Source organism: Podarcis muralis, chromosome 13, assembly GCF_964188315.1.
Source record: "Podarcis muralis chromosome 13, rPodMur119.hap1.1, whole genome shotgun sequence".
Lineage (NCBI taxonomy): Eukaryota > Metazoa > Chordata > Lepidosauria > Squamata > Lacertidae > Podarcis > Podarcis muralis.
Window position 1 is genome coordinate 19771106 of NC_135667.1, and position 13926 is coordinate 19785031.

A 13926-nucleotide genomic window follows, 5' to 3' on the forward strand; every position below is an offset into this window, starting at 1 on the left:
CCCTTAACAAACTACTCTTCCCAAGATTCTTTGGGGGAAGCCATGACTGTTTAAAGTGGTATGATACTACTTTAAATGCAGACGTTATAGAATTAGTTTTAAATCTTTTGGTTTAGATGCCATCTTAAGCATTAAGCAGTAGAAAATTTATAAATTTGACACACACATATAATGACGACAATGACAACATTGTCAGAGGGAGTGACCACAACCCACCCACCCATAGGAGGCAGAGGGACTGAGGTTTTATGAATAGGGTTGTTATATTTTCAGGGCAGTACTGTTCTTCATGTTGGCAGCCAGAAACTCAACATGTGAAGTTGCCTTCCCCATCTGCACTTCTGATGCAGCACTGGATGTTCTTGGGGGCAGGGGGGGGGCATGGAGTGGAAACCAGAAATTCTAGCATGTACCTAGTCAATGAAGAGCTAATGCTCTGTTTCTCCAGGACATTAGTTAATTGGCTTGAAAGAAGCAATTAAGGGAGCCCTGGAGTAATTGATTTTGCTGCATGGACTGCTCATTACCGCAGAAGACGCTGGCTGTTCAACGCAGCTACCCCCCCCCCAAACAGAGCAGAGACACAGCTGCCTCTGGGGTGGGAACAGCTGTTAAAACAGGAACTGTGCCTTGGTCTCCTTGTGCACTCTTTATTCTGTTTATGCAGACATCCTTTTCCAAAGCAGCATTCACGATCAGCCTCAGTTGGAGCAAAGATATGCCAGAGGGTTAAACACAACCACAAAATAGCCCTATTTAGATAGTATATATACTGCCCATCATGGAGATCTGGCTGTGTGTGTGTGTGTGTGTTTTAAAAAGGAGGGTACTCCTACAATTAATAGGCAGGGTTTTTTATCTCATGGCCATGAGCACATTCAGTGGCTGATTTCTGCAAATCAAGCTATTCTTAAAGGAACAGGTGCAAGTCAGGGCATTCCACCCCCAGCCCACCTCACCCCTGATCAGCAGGCCATGCTGGAAGTTCTCTTTGCAAACAGATACAATCAATCTACCCACATGCCATGTGAACAGAGTTAGAGGAACAGAACAGAAGCCTGGGTAAGGTGCAGAAGTGGGAACGAGGCTGCAGAATCTAGTCTCTGACCAGGAGGCCCAACTCTTTCGGGTGGGTTCTCTGACTCGAATCATTTTAAAGCACTGTGGACACAAGGACTGGCTGATTTCGCAGGATAGTTGTGAGGATAAAAGCTGCAGGGGACAAGCCCCATAAGCTCGTCAATTTCTTGGAGAAATCAGGTGGGGTAGTGCTTTTTTTAGATGATAATCTTTGTCGGCCAACAGCATTAAAGCCCAATGAGGCGTCACATTTTTAAGGCAGTCTTTTCTGACGTATTTATTTAACAAGCAGATTCAGGATAAGAATTTCCATGGTCACTGATCAAAAGGCACATGTTAAATATAACAAAATCTTCACCGCCACATGTTCAGCTTCAAGGTCCAGCTGACCTTGAGCATATTTGCATGACAAACAGGCCTATGGTGTTATCTAGGAACTCCTTGGGGCTAAGCTGTAGAACCTGTTTTCAGTATTAAGGCCTAGAACATGTAAAGCAATATTAAGGACCGGGTTGCCACCGTTCTTCTGACTACGCTCCTATGCCTTTAGCTCCATGGCAAACAGGGTTATTCACTGGTCCAGTGGGCCAGATCCTTTTCTCCCCTAGTCTTCAAAGGACCAAATTTGATAGGCAGGTGGGTGGACTACCCACCTGTCAAATGCCTGATGTCACAATTACATCACGGGGCTTCAAAGCACTGCTTATCTTCAGGCTCAAGATGGGCAGCGACTTCAAACTTGCTTTCTACAAGGACTGGCTGTGTGAATCTGGATCTCACAGCCGATCCAGCGATGCCTCTGCCTGCCCCACAATTGACATCACAAATAGGGTCAGGTTTGGGACAGGTGGGTTTAGTTTGGGGAAAACAGCCTTGCAGGCCATAATTGAGTTGTGGGCCAGAGGTCCCCTTCCTCCTGTCCTACGTGGGAACATAAAAGTACAGTGGTACTTCGGGTTAAGTACTTAATTCGTTCTGGAGGTCCGTTCTTAACTTGAAACTGTTCTTAACCTGAGGTACCACTTTAGCTAATGGGGCCTCCTGCTGCCGCCGCGCCGCCGGAGCAAGATTTCTGTTCTCATCCTGAGGTGAAGTTCTTAACCCGAGGTTCTATTTCTGGGTTAGCGGAGTCTGTAACCTGAAGCGTATGTAACCTGAAGCGTATGTAACCCGAGGTACCACTGTACTGGAAAAGCTTCAGCTGTTGCCTTTCTGCTTGCTAAACAATTGTCAGAGACAAGTGTGGAAACCTGCTGTGTGTGTGTGTGTGTGTGTGTGTGTGTGTGTGTGTGTAGAAGAATCCCCTTCATCCCTGGGGCATATCTGGATTTGCTAAGTCTTTAAAAATGCCACATGGCTCTTACTGTTTTGGCTAAGACAGATAAAAACATAGTCGCTATCCTGCGGACGTTCTGTCTTTTTGAAAGGATGGCTTGAGTAAAATCAACACTGGAGCTGCAGCTGTTCTTATCAGCCCACCTTATCAACTACTGGGTAACCACTGAAGTCATTTGTGCTTTTCTTGCTGACTCCAACTAGTCTTCCAAGCTGGGATTCAGCTCTCTGTGGCTCTTCTGTGCGTATCCAAGTTCAGCTCCACCACTAAGCACCAGGTTGATGCCAGTGCAGAAGGTGGCCTCAGAAGCGAGGTACAGAGCAGCTGCAGCACATTCCGCTGGGGTCCCCATTCTTCCCAAAAGCTGCAAATACAGTTGAGAGGGAAATCAGTACTTTGCACCTTATGTTATGAGTGTGCACAGCCCATTCCTCCCACCTGGTGCTTTTACTTCATGCTCTTAGCTTTCAGTTAAAAGAAGACACAAGTTTCTAGCCCCTGAGACTCAGTTCAAAAAACACCAAAACAAGTTTCTAGTCCATAAATCTGTGAGATCTCAAAAGTTAAAAGGTCAGGCTGAGAAGTTGATTAGTGAGACGTCCAATGCTTTGCATGACACTTTGCCTTTTCCCATAACTAAACAGAAAAATCGGCAGCCACGCCAGGGGTGGGAGGTCTTCGGCCTGCCACATGTTGCGGGACTACAACTCCCATCAGCCCCAGCAAGCATGGCCAAAGGCTGGGGATGATGGGAGTGGTAGTTTAGCTACACGTGGAGGGGCACATGTTCCTGACACCTGATCTATGCAGAAATAGCTCATATATGCAAATGTCATTAATTTGCATACTATAGGGAGGTTGCAGAATCAGGGCTTCCTTGGTGCAGAGGTCCCCCCCCCCCCAGTGTTGGCTATGTGATAGGAATTTTGAGGTCTTAGATATATGTTAAATGTTCATAAGTGTACCAACCAAGCACATACATAGATCAGCACAGGAAGACCGACCTGGAAACATTTTGATTCCCAAACTGTCCCAAACTAACCAAATGTTTTCTCTGCAAGGTCAAAGGAAAATGGAAACGCCTCCCCATTGTCTTTTCCTTCACAAATCCTGTCTTAAGGGTATGTATGTGTTTGAATAGGGTGTGAGCCTGTGACATAGCCCAGGAACTAAGTATTTATCATTACAAAAGACTGGCCAGGCTACCCCAGCAATCCAATCAAATAACCTGCCAGACAGGAGATAAACAACAACAGGAGAAAAACAACATTCAAATTTCTGTTTAGACCGCCTTTTCTGTGATGCAGGTGTAATGTATCTGAGGGGTGGTCTTAGGTTACACCCCTTCTGTGATGTATGTATGATGTTTCTGGGGGTGGTCTTGATCTACACTACAGGGTGGCAATTTCCAAAGGCTTTATAAGGCCTTGCGCGCCATTTTTTCTGGGTTCCTCCTCTCTCCTGCGGGTGAGGGGAGCACCCTGTTGCAACAGATCAATAAAGATCAAGCTTACTAGCTGCTTTGCTTCTCAATATTCTTTGGTTGGCCTCTGTTCTTCTCTCCTACCAATAGGGAACCTATGTAAGGACTCTATATGGGCTCTTGGGTACCGCATAAGGGAAAAGGGCAATTTTTGTTTACAACAGCTACACAGCCCCCCCCCCCGCCCCCCGTATGTAGGATGGAACCTTTTCTCTCTAGCTGCACCAGGCCTGTTTCCCCACAATGCACTTGCCTGAGCATCTATGCCTTCCTGGATCGTTGCTTCTGGGTCAGCTGTCTGGCTTGCAAGCTTCTCCCACATAGGAGTCCAGATATTGCCAGGTGAGATGCTGGAATTCAAATAGTTGGGGGTTTCTTTTTTTAAAAGAAGAGGGGGTGGAGGGGTGGAAAGCAAGGAAAATAGAGCAGATCCATTTCAAAATTAGTGAGGAAAGATGTCCCCCCTTTGTTATTTCCAGAAGTAAAGACTCCCATATCGACTTTAAATTTGATTCACAGAGAGCCAGTGGTTAGATTAGGACCTGGAAGACCAGGGTTCAAATCCCCACTCATCCATGAAGCTCGCTGGGTGACCTTGGGCCAGTCGCCAAGGTAATTTATAATTATAATTCACAGTGAGATCTTATGCTTGGTTGCTAATGTCCTGCCAATAAATAAGTTGCGCTCCAGCTACATCCATTCCTGGAGACTGCAGATATGGCCAGGGTAACACCTGCCTTTGTTAAATCATGTCTAGATTTCAATCGTGTCTAGCATCCCTGTACACGCTGGGTTGACATCCTCACTGAGGCATCCACCGTTATCCACTATTTCCTGGTCAAGCCACCTGCCAGTTCAGATGTGAAGTTAGGATATATTTTGCCCCAGTGTGTGCATCACATCACACTTGCTAACACTGAACCACATTTGCCATTTGCCCATTCACCAAGTCCGGAGGGATCCTTTCAGAACTTTGTGTGCAAAATCCTTTTGGAGCTCCTCTACACTTCCCATACTTTTGTTTGAAAAGGTGTCCAAACCCTGCACACATAGAAGGAGGAAAGCTGATCTCCCTGGAAGGCCTCGTGCACAACAGAGCTTCACTGCCAGCTGCCACTACAGTACCTGTTGACTCGGACACCATATTTGCTCTCGTCGATGGCCATAGCTTTTGTCATCGCAGTAACAGCACCCTGCAAAGTCAGAGGCATTAATAGGGAGGGTTACCAATGGACCAGAGGGGAGGAGGAAATGTCACAGCCTCTGACAGCATCTTGCTGTACAGAAAACAATCTGAAGCTTTTCTTGGCATGTAAATTGACAACGTCCCTTGCGTTCCTCTGGCAAATGGCATGAAAGAAGGAGTCGACAATTAAAAGTTGGCAACCCAAATAACAGGCCAATGTTTTCTTACCGCTTTGGTCCCATCTTGGGTGACTTTTTTATTTTAATGATGTTGCAAATGAGTAATCCCACTGATTTACATCACCCACAAGAGGCTAATCCAAAACTGAATAGATTGAAAGAACTGCACTGGTCATTTGTGTTACAGACTGGTGTAATAAAGCTAGTCAATTTGTTTTGGCCATAGTAAGCAAACACACACACACACATACACACACACACACACACACACACACACAGGTTTAGACAGAATTGCCAACTGACCGTGGTGGGGAAAGCTGACTCGCTCCTGTGTCATTAAACAGCAGCTGGATATGTGGAAATCAGAAAGTGGATTTTCAATGGCATAAAGACAGGCACTATCGTTTGGGATTATCCCTTGTGATTAAGAGCACAGAAGCAGATGCTTGTAAACAAAGGTTGGCGGTCCAATCTTTACAACCAGAAGGGGAGGGTGGGAAGGATGGGCACCGGAATCCAAGTTCTAGGTGTTGCTCTGGATTACCTTGGTTGCAACATATGGCACCGCACTCTTCTGCCCAATGAGACCAACAAGGCTGGCGATGTTGATGATGTTCCCTTTCGTTTTGCGGAGGTGAGGCAGGGCGGCCTGCTCGCGAGAGGAAAGATCCCGACAGATGAAGCTGCCTTGAATGGAGCCAGACCATTGATCTATCTAGCACAGTATTGTCTACTCCAGAAGTGGCTCAGCTAGGACCCACCCTTAACCCAAACATGCATTTAGGAACCCACTTCCAAATTGTTCTCATTGTGTGTTTGTTTGCTGGTAAGTGCTGCTGTTGCAACCCACTTTAGATCATCTTAGATCCCCACGTTGTAGAGTCCGTGACCCACCAGCTGAAGATTAATGGTCTTGACTCCAGGAGTAACCAATGTGACCTCCAGGTTTTCTGGACTCAGCCCCAGCAAGCATGGCCAACAGGCAGGGATGATGGGAGTTGTAGTCCATTGACGTCTGGAGGACACGCTTGGTCTCTTATGACTGAAGGACATTCCCAGGAGGCCTACCCAATATTACCAGGCAGTGGCACCTGCCCTGTGGAACGCACCCCCCCCCCATCAGATGTCAAGGAAATAAACAACTATCTTACTTTTAGAAGACATATGAAGACAGTCCTGTTTAGGGAAGTTTTTAATGTTTGAAGTTTTATTCTGTCCTCTGTTGGGAGATGCCCAGAGTACCTGGGGAAACCCAGCCAGATGGGCAGGGTATAAATAATAAATTATTATTATAATATAATTATTACTTTAACAGGAGAGGCCAGGGATTAAAGCTGGTTTCTTTGAGAATGGTTTAACAATCAACCCCTCTTTCCAGGGAGCTCTGGGAACTGTAGGAGGGGAAGATGAGTCTCCTAACGACTCTCAGCACCTGTACCAATTTACAGTTCCCATAATTCTTTGGGGGGAAGCCATGACTGTCTAAAGTGGCATCACAGAGTTTTAAATGTATGGTGGAGAAGTGTCCCTAGTTGGTTCCATGTGTCCCTGCCTTCTACCCCTACCAGTCCTAAGGAGCACAGCCACCGCTAGAGAAGCAGAAATATAAAAAAGACAAGATTTTGTGCAAGGGGGAAAGAGAACCACCACCCCCAAAAAAAATCTCTGCAATTTCAGTACAGATAATTCTCAGCCTGATGGACCAGTGGCCTGGCTTGGTATAAAGGCAAGTACAAAATTGGAATTGCTCACCTTAGCGGCTAAGAAGCAGCTCACCACATTGAGGTCCATGAGGCTGCGGAACTCCTGCGCAGACACGTCATCTATGGTTTGGTCAGGAGGATCTGTTTGCAAGAAGACTCAACATTCATTGTCGTTCCTAAACCATCTTAGAGGGGATGTAAATATTACAGATCCAACATCAGATATGAAAATGAGAGTCCCCCCAATGAAAAGTATCCTAATTCGTTTTACTTCCTTTCCAATAAGGGCTTAGGTTTTGCTCCTTGACATAAAAGGTACAACACCTGCAAGGATATCCATGGGTCAGAGCGTGAGCCCAGAAACGAAAGGCAGCTCGTGGAACAGAGCAGCTAGGAGACAAAAAGTTCCCATAGGCTCAACCCTCCTCACTCCTTTCCAAGAGCAGCCTTAAGCAAGCAACTCCCTCCCTCCCTCAACCTCAGTCCTCCATCTGCAAAATGGGGATAATAGTAAGCCTTGGAGCTGATGGAATAACTCATATGAAGTGCTTAGAATGCCCTACACCAGGGAAGGGCCCTGCATTCACTCAGTGGTAATCTGTTGGAGGCCAGAGTTGGTGAAAAGCTGGGCCACCACCCCCTTTCCCCCTGTAACTCCTCTACGCTCTCTTTCTGCTATTCCTGTTGCCTGGGGTCTGAATGCGGTTTGCAGTGAGCTTTGCCCCCCCCTTCCCATGTCTCCCTGCCCCCTCCATCTCAACAGGCTTCCACCAACTTTCAGCCCATAAGTTCGGCTAACAACAATAAAATAATACAACATTCTAAAACCATTTCATTATAAAATTAATTCAAATCAAATTGATGGCAACCATTGGGCTAGAGTTCTGTGAAGATTGCCAAAGGAAGGAGTCAGGCTGTGCCCTGGCCAAAGGCCTGGTGGAACAGCTCTGTCTTGCAGGCCCTGCGGAAAGATGTCAAGTCCCGCAGGGCCCTAGTCTCTTGTGACAGAGCGTTCCACCAGATTGGAGCCACAGCCGAAAAAGCCCTGGCTCTGGTTGAGGCCAGCCTAACCTCTCTGTGGCCTGGGACCTCCAAGATGTTTTTGTTTGAAGACCGTAAGTTCCTCTGTGGGACATACCAGGAGAGGCGGTCCTGTAGGTACGAGCGTCCTAGGCCGTATAGGGCTTTGAAGGTTAACACCAGCACCTTAAACCTGATCCTGTACTCCACCGGGAGCCAGTACAGCTGGTATAGCACTGGGTGAATGTGATCTCGCAGCGAGGACCCTGTAAGGAGTCTTGCTGCGGCATTCTGCACCCGCTGGAGTTTCTGGGTCAGTCTCAAGGGCAGCCCCACGTAGAGCGAGTTACAATAATCCAATAATTCTCTTTGGTTTTGTAAACAGACAACCCCAAAGCTGTCTTTCCTCCGAGGTTCCTAGTCCTCGTGGCCGTATTGTCATCATTGATTAATCAAAGAAGGCCCCACCTCCCAGGAGACAACCATCCCGATTCTTCCCACGCCCCGCAAAATTTTGGAAACAACTCACGGCCTCCAGCATTGTTCACCAGGCAGTCAAGCTGTCCGTAAAGTTCTACGGTCACAGAAACCAAAGTCTGCAAGGAGGGGCATGAATATAATTGCCGCGGGGAAAAGAACCAAAAAATCTCTACAATTTTAGAACATTCAGCTACTTGAACGGAAGTGAGGAGCTATGCCACTATTGCCTAAAAATATAATAGCTGTGTAGAGTAATATCTATTGATAATGAAAACACATAGATGTTTAAAATCAGAGACCATCAACTAATGGTTATGGAAAGATGTGTTCTTAGTTGCCTGCATAAGCCTGGTGGAATAGACAAGTTTTCAGCAGGTATTTAAAGGCTGAAACAGAAGGTGCTTTATATTAAATTACTGTATTTGGCAATTGCTTCTCTAACTATTGGAGATATGTTTGCTCTATTCACCAAACACGTTCGGGTGACTTCTGCCTTTCATTTTTATCACATTTGTTACTATAAGGGTGCACTTTTAAACACAGTGTAGCATGCATTAGTGTAGTATTTATTTAAGACATGTATCAACATTGGCTTTAATGTTACAGCGCTTTGGGTCACTTTGGTGAGGAAAGCACTTAGCAGATAACAGGGAAATTATTCTGGATCTGTGGGAAAAGGTCAGACACAGGCAGCAAGAGGAATGCCCCCAAAGGCAGAAAATTTAAATAACAGAGAGCTGGAATTTGGGGTAGGGCTTTCGCAACCTGTTCAGCAAAGGAAAAGTTGGTCTTGGATGTGCCTGAGAAACTCCCCCAATTTAATACTCTTCTTCCTCCACAGTTTCAGCTTACCTTAATGTCTGTTTCACGAAGGACATCGCAGACCTCAAAGTGACCTTCCCCAGGCCCTGCAGAATCATTCAGCTCCTTTTCAATAACTTTTCCCCTTTCCCCTGCAGGAAAATATAAAAGCTCAGTCACAACTAGCAGAGCTACTGTGGCCTTCTGAGGAGCAGAAGAGAAAGGAAGGACACACACAGAACAAAGTTCTCTCCAGCCAGTGGACCCACAAAGTCCTATGAAGCCACTTCAAACTGCCACAGCTTCTCCCAAAGCACCCTGAGAAACATTATTTGTTATGGGTGCCAAGAGTTGTTAGGAGATGCCCCCCCCATTCCCCTCCCAGAGCTACAATTCCCAGAACTCCCTGAGAAGAGGGACTGAGTGTCAAACCACTCTGGAAACTGTAGCTCTGTGATGGGACTGGGGGTCTCCCAGCAACTCTCAGTAGCTGGTGTTGCAACTGGCCCAGACTGGAACAAGAGCCAAGAAAGGCTGCCCTAGTGACATGACCCAGGTTTTAAATCCTCGCACAAAAAGGCCACCGCACAAGTTGCTAGTTTTCAGGACCAAACACACACCTTTTTCCTAAATGAAGAAAATCTCCAGGAGGAAAGAAAGAGAGCGGGGCTGTATATTGTCACTTGAAGTGCAGTGTGTATGTTTGCTTTTGCAGCAAGTACGCAGGCAGGCCGGGGATTAGGTTGCCTCCTTATCCTGGCAGGGCTCTTTATACAATTTGACACCTACTTGCCAGGCAGAAATTCAAAGGTGCAGCTTCATCATTGCATCTTTTGTAAGCCTGCACCTGCAAAATATCTACCTCTGCCACAAAACGGGACTGTTTTTTTCCAGCCATGCTTTTCTTTCTCAACTTTCTTGGGACATTTTGCTGCCCTCTGCTGTCTTAACCTTGCATATCTCCTTTGCATCAGCCAAACCGATTTGGATATACACATATTGGGAGTGAGAGAACGAGGGAGCCCTTTAACAATGAGTGGGGGTAATGAAAGATCTCCAAGCCTCACCTTCAGATCCTGGGGCACAGAAGACTACTTTGGCTCCATGGCGAACTGGGAAGGAAAGTTAGGGGAAGAAATGAATGCAAGATAAAATATCCCAGAGGCCCAGTTCTCAGACATGCACGCAACTCACTTGCTCAGGAGCCAGAGTCAGACCCTTGGGTCCATTGTTTACAGCAGAGGTTCTCAAACTTTTTTTCTCTGGGCCAGACTTACAGAATAAAAATTTGTCCACGCCACATCAATTTTTTAATTGGCAAGAAATACATTGGAAAACAAAAAGAAACAACTCCTAGCAGTGCATAATTTATAACATAGAATAAAATACTTTAGGACATGGGGCATCCAGAAAGTATCAATTCAGCTGCAAAAAAAATATGACTCATCCCCAAAATATAATTATAAACAAGCCTCTTTGATATGTACCTTAAGTATGTATAATACAAGCCTAATGAGAGGAGTGAGCTTGCTTTTGCCAGGTCATCTTCTCATTTATATCAGGTCTAATTTGAGACAAATAAACTATCATCTCCTCATCAACACAAATAAATCTTTCTCTTTTCTGATCTTTCAAATTTGTCAGAGTTGAAAATCCCTGTCACAACAATATGTTGCGGAGAACTGTAAAAGTGTAACCAATGCTCTTGAAAAGACACTATTTCTGGTTGTGTACCCCAAAAATAATATTTTGATACTATACTATGCTATACTATGCAGTTGTACCTTGGTTTTTGAACAGCTTAGTTCACAAACAACTTGGAATTCGAATGCCACAAACCCAGAAGTAGGTGTTCGAATTTGCGAACTTTTCCTCAGAAGCCAAACGTCCAGTGCGGCTTCTGCAGCTTTTGATTGGCTGCAGGACGCTCCTGCAGCCAATCGGAAGCTGCGCCTTTGTTTCCAAACATTTCTGAAGTCGAACAGACTTCCGGAACGCATTCTGTTTGAAAGCCAAGATACGACTGTATTACACTATACTGAAATGCTTAAATGTTTCTTTGTCCTTGCATCTTCCTGTCACACTTGCCATTCTCCCCGCTACACCCTTTGAGAACCACTGACCTACACCAGCTGACAGACAGGGGTCTTTCCAAGCCTGAACTGGGAAGACAGAAACTGGACCTTCCACATGCATCACAAACACCTTCAAGTACTGCACTACTGATGACTGGCCGCGAAACATATGAACCTATTTGGAACTCAGATTCCTGTCTTTCTGCATCCTGTCAGAGACTCCCTGCCTTTAGTGACAAGCAGATATTCAACATATGCCTATCCCCAAAAAAGGGATGCGAAAGAGAGTCAGTTGCATACCTACCTGTCACAAACTCTTAATTTAATTACTCCTTTTGTTCCCTGTTTGCATTCCACACTTACTTCCCCTCCAGCAAAAAGCCTACCAACCAAAGATATAATTTCAGGCATCTGATGAAAGAGACTGTAGTCCATGTTGATGCCATGATGAATCTTCTAGTCTTTCAGGTGCCACAAGATTCATGTTTTCATGTCAGCAAAACAAGCTTTTCTTATGCTTCCTAGGCAATCAGAGCCAGATGCTCCTTTTGCAGCTGCTCAACCTGTTTTAGACTTCAGATTAAGGCCTTACCATCCAACCCCCTAGGCTCTGGCCATTAACAGTGGCGACTTACAGGTGGAAAATCACCAAGTAAAGCCACATATGCACAGAAATCCTAAAAGATGTCCACCTTGTTCTTTGAAATATGCATATTTTGTCAGCCCTACATGTGAGAAGGCAAAATTAGGAGGAAGATTCTCTACCTAAGGCCACAAAGGCAGAACTTTGTGCCTTTAACAAAGGGGTGGAGAGGCTCCCATCAGCCCCCACCAGCAATGACCAGGGATAATGGAAACTGTAGTTCTGTGACATCTGGAGGGGCTACACATTCCTCTTTTCCACTTTAAGAGCTTCACAGCAAAGTCAGCATGCCCTGCATTTCCTGGTAAGGTAAAGGTAAAGGTACCCCTGCCCATACAGGCCAGTCTTGACAGACTCTAGGGTTGTGCGCCCATCTCACTTAAGAGGCCAGGGGCCAGCGCTGTCCGGAGACACTTCCGGGTCATGTGGCCAGTGTGACAAAGCTGCATCTGGCGAGCCAGAGCCGCACACGGAAACGCCGTTTACCTTCCCGCTAGTAAGCGGTCCCTATTTATCTACTTGCACCCGGGGGTGCTTTCGAACTGCTAGGTTGGCAGGCGCTGGGACCGAACAACGGGAGCGCACCCCGCCGCGGGGATTCGAACCGCCAACCTTTCGATCGGCAAGCCCTAGGCACTGAGGCTTTTACCCACAGCGCCACCCGCGTCCCATGCATTTCCTGGTAGGGAGACTGAAATTGCTTCAACAACAGGTTCCCCTTTCCCCCACCTCCCTATCTCTGAAAAAGAAGAGCTCATGTCCGGGCACCAGTTCCTGTTTTCAGTTCAAGGGCTCAGCAATGACCCATGCAGTAAAAAACAACATTACAGAGAAGGGTCAGTCCAGAGTCCTTCTGAGTGAGGCATCTTAAAGTCTCACCAAAATGTATTGTTCTGTGTGCTATGTGCATAAGCTGCTGTGTGCTAGAAGCCTTATGGATGCAGGGTGTGCCCACGACAGCAATACATCCGATGGTCTTTACAAACACATTGGTCCATCTAGCTCAGTATTGTCCACAATGACTGGGAGGGGTCTCTCTCCCAGCCTTGGAGATGCTGGGAACTGAAGCTAGGAAATGTTCTTTGCCCTGCCTCAACTATGTCCAAAAACTTTCGGTTTTGCAATAACGCCAGCATCGCCTCTGAGCTCCTGCAGAACACATTCCTATCAGAAGCAACTTTATCCAGTCCCTCTCCGATCTCAACACATACAGATTGGGGAACAAGGTTTCCAGGTCAGTCTTCCAGGCATATTTGAGCCCCGGCACTTATTTGTAGAAACTCCTTTGCCCCCAACCCGCTCCCCCGGTTCCCTCCACCCTCACCAAATTCTCTCACGATGCCTTCGCCAATACCCCGCGTGCCCCCCGTTACTATGACGACCTTGCCCGGGTACCGCAGCCCAGTTGCCATTCCAGATGTTGTCGCGGCTCCTCCAAATCACGAACATCCAGCTGAACTTTGGACGCGGACGCTGCAACATGTGGTTTCGCCCATTGCGCATGCTCTGTGTCTCCGGGCATGCTGGGAAATGCAGTCCTTGCTCCTGCGGTTCGTTCTCGTATTCGGTGCAGCCTGATCCTGCGCAAGCTTACTCAAACTCCTAAATAAGCGCGCATTTCCTGTGTGGGGGTGGGGTGGGGGTGCGTTTAAGGTTGCAATCCTATGAACATAGTTAGAGAGCTAGGACTGCAGTCTACACAAAAGTAAGCTCCGTTGAATTCAGTGGGGCTTACTCCCACGTAAGTGCAATCAGGGTTGCAAGTGCAAATGACTGCACTTTGGAGCAAGCAGGCGTAAAATCCACTGTCCACGGTTGTGATTCTAAACAACACTTTTTACTTCCAAGCAGTGCTGGATTCATTTACTTATAACCTAACAATAATAAATTGCCGTATAGCATGTATTCAACACAAAAAACAGCGACAATTTGTTGTTGAC

The 13926-nt window shown here is 46.4% G+C and overlaps 1 protein-coding gene across 6 annotated transcripts; it reads right to left on the reverse strand.

Annotated features, from left to right (window-relative positions):
- Window positions 1-1328: 1328 nt before the first annotated feature.
- On the reverse strand, window positions 1329-13490 carry HSD17B14 (hydroxysteroid 17-beta dehydrogenase 14). 6 transcript variants are annotated; one of them, XM_028701682.2, is made up of 9 exons: window positions 13369-13490; window positions 10336-10380; window positions 9320-9420; window positions 8517-8583; window positions 7017-7108; window positions 5809-5913; window positions 5025-5092; window positions 4153-4249; window positions 1329-2780 (listed from the first exon to the last, which is right to left on the reverse strand). In XM_028701682.2, exons 1-9 carry the CDS (start codon window positions 13487-13489, stop codon window positions 2616-2618), a joined length of 861 nt encoding a protein of 286 aa, XP_028557515.2. In that variant the 5' UTR covers window position 13490; the 3' UTR covers window positions 1329-2615. The 6 variants fall into 6 exon arrangements, with proteins under 6 accessions (XP_028557515.2, XP_028557516.2, XP_028557514.2 ...); XM_028701683.2 differs by having other exon boundaries at window positions 13311-13479; XM_028701681.2 differs by lacking the exon at window positions 13369-13490 and adding an exon at window positions 11392-12298.
- Between the last annotated feature and the right edge of the window lie 436 nt (window positions 13491-13926).

What these genes read in the sequence shown, in the direction of transcription:
- HSD17B14 (XM_028701682.2), bottom strand. Translation starts at nt 13,489, where the DNA reads ATGCGCAATGGGCGAAACCACATGTTGCAGCGTCCGCGTCCAAAGTTC. An exon ending in CTGTGCCCCAGGATCTGAAG is followed by an intron (nt 9,421 to 10,335) that starts GTGAGGCTTGGA and finishes ATTTTCCTGCAG; the next exon opens with GGGAAAGGGGAAAAGTTATT. An exon ending in TATGGTGTCCGAGTCAACAG is followed by an intron (nt 4,250 to 5,024) that starts GTACTGTAGTGG and finishes TTTGAATTCCAG; the next exon opens with CATCTCACCTGGCAATATCT.